The 6,918-nt window shown below is 37.9% G+C and overlaps 1 protein-coding gene across 1 annotated transcript; it reads left to right on the top strand.

Annotated features, from left to right (window-relative positions):
- The first annotated feature begins 5,531 nt into the window (after window positions 1-5,531).
- On the top strand, window positions 5,532-6,918 carry LOC116159252 (jerky protein homolog-like). Its single transcript, XM_031472201.1, has 2 exons — window positions 5,532-6,320; window positions 6,370-6,918. Exons 1-2 carry the CDS (start codon window positions 5,706-5,708, stop codon window positions 6,439-6,441), a joined length of 687 nt encoding a protein of 228 aa, XP_031328061.1. The 5' UTR covers window positions 5,532-5,705; the 3' UTR covers window positions 6,442-6,918.

Here is a 6,918-nt window from a genome sequence, read left to right as displayed (position 1 = left end):
TTTTCACTTTTTTTTTCTTAAACACTTTTAAACCGATTGATCGCAAAAATTGTTTTTCGAAGGAATTTAATTCCCCTCCTTGTTTCGTATGCGACGAGTACCGACCTCGAATAAGCATGGAATTGATATTGTTGGCTCTTTTATATGCATCCTCAAAGGGTGGTACAGAACGGGTTCGATTAATTCTTAAACCCATATTCTTTTAATTCCAATCTCACTGTGAAAGATTCCGTTGAGCCAAAGTCAATTGCTTCACCCTTTTGGTTAGTCAATTTTATAGTTATGTTGCTAATAGAGTTTGTGTTCACTTCCAAATATTGTGTACTACTTGGTGTTTTATCAAGTCGAAATCCTGGGGGAACGGAAACGTCAATCTCGTACAAAACCTTGGCTTGTTGTCCGTTGCGGTAGGAACCCTTTACAATTGTGGCGACCATGACAATATAGGTGGTTGTCTAGGTAAAAAAAAAATAAAAATTAATAATTGACATTCTGTTATATTTCAAATCGCTAATAGTTCTTTTCCTGTATTTTGTTAAAAAACGCTAACACTCCACGTGTATGTTAGTATGCTTGATTATTTGAATATCCAAAGAAGATAGATGTAACGTATTAGGCTCCAACAAAACTCGTTCAAATCCAAGCATGCGTCCAATACTATCTTGTTTTGTGAAGTCAATAGCAAAACTGGATCTTATTTCGCACTTTAGAGTATTATTATTTGCTCTCAAACTGAAATCCTCTGTGGGTATTTTTGATTTTAAGAAGGCACTCAATTCTTCAAACTCGTACGCGCCGTGTGGGATGTAAATGACACTAGTATGCTTTGTCTCTGTACTTCTCCGGTAGTAAAACTTATCGTTGCCCTTATAGATGTTTCTAATGCTGTTACATCCGTAGAATCCTACCAATCCAATAACGTACTTCTTGTTGAGACCTAGTTCTATTGGTGGATAAAAATCGTAGCTTGCAATATTACCGACACCTTCTAAACTGAAAGTTGTGGACATAACTAGCACCGATATACTTAATTACTATTATTTATACAAGAATTTTAGACACAGGTGTCCACAATTCGTAGTATTAAACTCTTGTTCTTAACTGTAATTATAATAGATTTTGCACCCCCGAAAATAGCTAACTAGTTCAATAGGTGGTGGAATACTACCGAAACTGTCGTAGTACCAAACCTTTTTATCACGCTTTTTTTAACAAACCCAATGCGTTCCTGGACCGGATTGCGTATCTAAATTTACAACTGCACTTTCATTTTTCCATGGTGTTTTGGGCAAGTTATCGCGCATGAACACACTTCGAAAGAACGGGACGCCTTTGGCAAATGTTATTATATCGGCATCCGTTAACGACCTTTCGGGGAGTTTTAGTTTTTTGCATGCGATTTTAAATACAACGCACCACCGCCAGTTTTGTATGGCTTCAAATAAAGCGCTCCACCGATTTTCTTACTATCGGAGCCTATGGCTATAGATTCCATCGTACGATTATGACGTGATGTTTCTTCCTGTAATTTCTTAGCACTTTTAGCATCATTAATTGCTTTTGCAATTCCCGATGCTCCACCTGCCAATGCACCAATCGCCGATAACCCAGCGAATATAGGAATCAAGGGTAAAAACCCTCCTTGTTTCGGTATTGGAATCATTCTAGGTATTTTAATTTTTTTTACCCCCTAACCGCTTTACTGTGCGTTTCGCGGTTGCTAGTGCCGATTTTATTGTTTCCGCTACATTTCCGTTGGATTTCATGTTTTTAGCTACCGCTTTACGTAAATAAGCTAATGTTCCACCACGTTTGCGTATTGATTTCTTCTTTTGTTTACATCGACGTTTTGCCCCCATACCTAATTTTCTCTTCACTTTCATGGCGCTACCAACTGCTAAAGCCGCAATTCGTTCACCTAGTGGTGCGTCTGTTGATTTAAAGCGTTTCCAAGCTTCGTCTTCTAATATTTTATCCGCTTTATGTCTACTTTCTAAATCAGGATACTTTTGATAACAGATATCGTGAATTTGACACTGAGCGTCTAATGGATTAATACCGGGATCACCTTGCGCTACTCGTTTCTCCAATTTTGTTCCAGGACCACAATACTGATAACCGGGTAGATGCAATTCAATTGGAAGTCTATTGATTAGAGTATTCACTAAACCATCTGCACTCTTGCGCTTCTTTACAAGCATTGCTTATTTAAGTGCGTCATTCGGGCTATTTATACCTAAATCGCGATCATAAAGAAAACAATATCAGTCATAGTAATTCTTTATTGTTATACTTAGTAAATGCTGTACATCAGATAAGCAGGACGATGATGTAGAATTTCCATTATGCATACAATGTTGTGCGAATTAATGTTATACTTGTAATTAATTACATGTTCAATGTCTTTGTAAATATCGTCATCGTTACCATCATCGAATTCTTCGTTCTGACGAAATCGACGATAGCTAACAACATGTTGTATAAATTGTTCAAAGAAAGACTCTAAGTGATATGATTCAAGAAATTCTAATCGATAGTTAATGATATCCTTCAACTCGAATAGTTGTTCTATACCACAAGCATCAAAAGTACACGAGCAGTAATTGTAAATTTCAATAGATACAGTTTTTAGGATGCTACCATAACCTTTCACTAATTCCCAATTGTAGTAGATACCGACGTTGTTGGACAGTGACTCATATTGCTGATCTTCGATTATGTCTTCCTCTTCATTAATCTCTGACCAATTAATTTGACTCGCGGTTTCTTGGGATCGGGAAAATTGTACCTCCACATATGAATACCACCTTAGAAGTTCATTCCATTCTTCAAGTTTCATAACCATAACGTGGCCCCGTTCGTAGTTGCCGCTTCCAATACGCAGTACCGGTGCAAGATTCATGTATGTGCTGTACCCGATTTCCACATACTTTGCATGATAGTTGCTATTCGATAGTTTGTAATAAACACAATCGATTAAGTTTTCGTTGAGCGCTTTTTCATACACCTCTACTTCTTTATCATAGTCACGGAACGATGCACATTCCGCGGTTGTAGAATAACCATCATCATCTACACTTGGCACATTTTTATTAGTAGCACTACTATCATCACTGTTTTGACGAGCTATGCAGCAACACATTAAACTATTATTATTTACACTATTGTTGCAACAATTCGGTGTATCCATATGTAAAGGCGTACTTCGCAGCTTTGATCGTTCCACAAATAAATTTATTGCCTCCTGCATTATATATTTAAATTATGAGTTCACTAGTTCACAGTTACGTTACAACTAAATATTTTTCAGTCGGCGCCCTGATTAAATCATGTACAACGCACAAATTTCCACTATGAAGAGAAAGTTATGTTAGTCGTTTTTCCGACTACACCCGAACTAGCCATGTACACATCACCAGCCTTTAAGGATTTTTTAAATTCTTCCATGCGGTTCCCCTCTTTGAAATAGTTGAAAAAGCGTTGAGGTAATATGCACTTAAAATCATGAGTATCTATTATTATTCGTTCCCCGTACTTGGTATTAATCACATCACTTTCCAACACTTTGTACTTTTTCGATAATTCAAGTTCACTAACATTTCTAAACAGTTTGCACAATGTATTGCGGTTTAAGTCGGAGAAATCCATCTTTAATTCGAGGCGTCGACTGACTGAGTTATCATGTACACGGACGCGTTTTATATCCTAATCATATGTCCTTGAACTCTATTTTAAAAACGTGAAGTGACCTTTGATAAATACCTTGCAGGTAGCTATTACCAAGGGAGAGCGGGGAGCGAATGCTCTTTGGACTTTACCTTGACCTACTTTCCAAGGTCACCGCAAAGTTAGGTATGGAATCAATGACCTTGGATAACCTTGCGAATGTATGGGGCCAATAACCTCTGTTCACCTTGGGGATGTCATTTGACTCCCCCAATAAAAAATGGGACCAATAACCTCGGAAAAGTGGGGTCAGTGACCTCAGATGACAGTGACCTACTTTTCCAGTAATTTGCCCTTTCCCCTTTCCTTCCTTCCTGGTATAATGACGTATGTAGCTTCCGACTATATAAGTTTTTCAACTTATTGTCACAAGCACAGTTCTACAACATCATGTCGACGAACAACCAGAACATTCAATTGCCGTTTCCGATACCTAGCTACGATCTGTAAGTACAAAACTTATTGTAAAATATTTACCATTTAACAGCTGTTTATTTGAAGGAGTGACACCGATTCTGAAGATGAAGACATCTTCGATCGTCAGACGGTGGTGATCGACATTAATGATCGAAACGAAGATTTGGAGATTGAAATCCCCAATGGATTTTTTACTGAAGAGCGGGAAGAGTGATGTAATATGTACAAAGTGAATAATAGTACATTGCAAATAAACGTAATGAAAAACTTATTTTATACACATTTCATGTCCAGCTCCTATTTCAGAATGTGAACTTTTTTTCGATTTCATATTTCATGCCAACTTTTTCAAGGTCACTTTTTTTAGGGTGTCACGTTTCATTTGGTGTCAAATTACATTTTCAAGGTTAACTTTTTTTCGGGCTCATATTTCATCTCCAAGTGTCATATTTCATTTTCAAGGACATATTTTTCTTGTCTCATATTGCATTTGCAAGATGCAGTGTCATATTTCCTTTTCAAGGTCACTTTTTTTTGGGGTGACATGTTTCATTTTCAAGGTCAACTCGGTTTTTTTGGCTCAAATTTCATAAATATGACACAAAAAAGTTAACCTTGAATATGAAATATGACACCCCAAAAAAAGAGAACAGGATTTACTCTTGGGGTGGGGGTGGGGGGGGCAGTGGCCATTATCCTTGATCTACTTTCCAAGGTCACCGCCACGTGGCAGGCGACCTTTGAACCTCACCTTGACCTACTTTCCAAGGTCACCACCAGGTGGCTGGTCCAGAACCGGCCCTACTACCCTACTATTGTGTATAATATCGCATTATTTTTATTTATATCCATCATTTCACTCAAATACCTTTATTTACTTTGCGACTACTAGGAAAGCACTAAAGACACAACGTGATCGTCTTCCGATCGCACAAAAAACCCTCATATGCTAAGCAAAGTTCACGTATCTTTAATTTACTAAAGGGTATACTCGTATTTGAAATCAAATACCGTCATCTGGGGTGAAGGCGGACAGTAGGAGCCAAAGCGGACATAGACACGTGTTTTGTAATTCCGTCAAGGGCATCTTACCGGTTTGGTATTTTTCCGCGGTAAGTTGCCGAATCGGGCCAGTAGTGAGTAGCTATTGTATGTGTGAGGTGGTTGAGTAAACAAAAATTTTTCAGGGACCTACAGGTAAGAGATTATATAACTTGGCTTTAAAATGTTCACTGATGTGGAGTTAACATTTGTACGAATAATCAAAATCACAATGTCTTTAGTTTTTGTTTAATCAATTAATATATAAATAATTGTCATTAGGTGGGGTGAAGTCGGACACCATGGTTCGAGTTTACAAGCACAAAATTGGTATACATTTCATGAATTATCGGGAGGAAACCCTAAAAAATGCTCTTGCTGACATTAAATCGGGCAAGAAAACTATAAGGCAGGCTGCAGAGTGCTACAAAATTCCAAAATCTACACTGCATGACAAAATTAAAAAGAAAAAAACAAAAAAACATGGAGGTCAAACTAAACTTTCTTCCGAAGAAGAAAAAATGATTGCAGATGGCATCATCAAATTTTGTGAATGGGGTTTCCCCATGACTCGCGGGGATATAAGATTGCTTGTAAAGGGTTACCTTTACGGGCAGGGTAAAAAAATTAAAATCTTTAAAGACAACTTCCCTGGTCCAGAGTGGTTTTATAAATTTCTTCAAAGACAAAACATTTTAACGGAAAGATTTGCGCAAAATATTAAGAGGTACAGGGCTAATATATCAAAAGAAATAATAACAGAATATTTTCAAAACTTAGAAGAGAGCTTGGACGGTGTTGAACCTACTCATATTGTCAACTACGATGAGACAAACCTGACACATGATCCAGGTAGACAAAAAGTTCTTTGTCGAAGAGGTTCTAAAAGGGTTGAAAGAATCATGGATGTTAGCAAATCAAGCACTTCGGTAATGATGGCAATCACTGCAGCTGGACATTTACAGCCTCCCTATGTCGTGTATAAGGCTGTACATTTGTATCCCACGTGGATAGAGGACGGCCCCGAGGGAGCGATGTACAACCGAACCAAGTCAGGCTGGTTCGACGCTATGACTTTTGAGGATTGGTTCGACAAAATTATCCTTCCGTATTTTAGAAATCTCCTTGGGAAGAAGGTGCTAATCGGAGATAATTTAGAAAGTCACATTTCACTCCATGTTTTAGAAGCCTGTGAACAACATAGTATCAACTTTGTGTTGCTTCCTCCCAATGGAACACATCTTCTACAGCCGTTAGACGTGGCGTTTTTTGCACCTATGAAGAAAGCGTGGCGTGAGATATTAAGAGAGTGGAAAAACAAAAATAGAGGGTGTATACCCAAATCTGATTTTCCCCGCTTGTTCAACAAGTGTATAAAAAATATAGAAAACATTGAAAATAACATTAAGTCCGGTTTTAGAGGATGTGGAATTATCCCACTCGATCCAAATGTGGTTTTAAGTAAAATACCAGATGTCGATGCCAGTCAAGAGCAAGATCAGCGGCAAAATGAGAAGCACTGGACAACAACGTTACAGGAATTTCTGAAAGAAAGTCGGTTGGCGGCAACGCAAGATCTTCGTCCAAAGCGAGGTAAAAAGTTAAAGATCGCACCTGGAAAATCAATTGGACGCAAAGATTTGGAGGCTCCATCCACCAGCTGCACTGACCATATAAATAGCGACTTAGAAAAAAAATCTTTTAAAAAATAGTGAAAGAGAAGATGAGACTGAA

This window comes from Photinus pyralis, unplaced genomic scaffold, assembly GCF_008802855.1.
Source record: "Photinus pyralis isolate 1611_PpyrPB1 unplaced genomic scaffold, Ppyr1.3 Ppyr1.4_LG1, whole genome shotgun sequence".
Lineage (NCBI taxonomy): Eukaryota > Metazoa > Arthropoda > Insecta > Coleoptera > Lampyridae > Photinus > Photinus pyralis.
The sequence above is the reverse complement of the archived record's forward strand: the minus strand, read 5'-3'. Positions and strand labels throughout refer to the sequence as shown.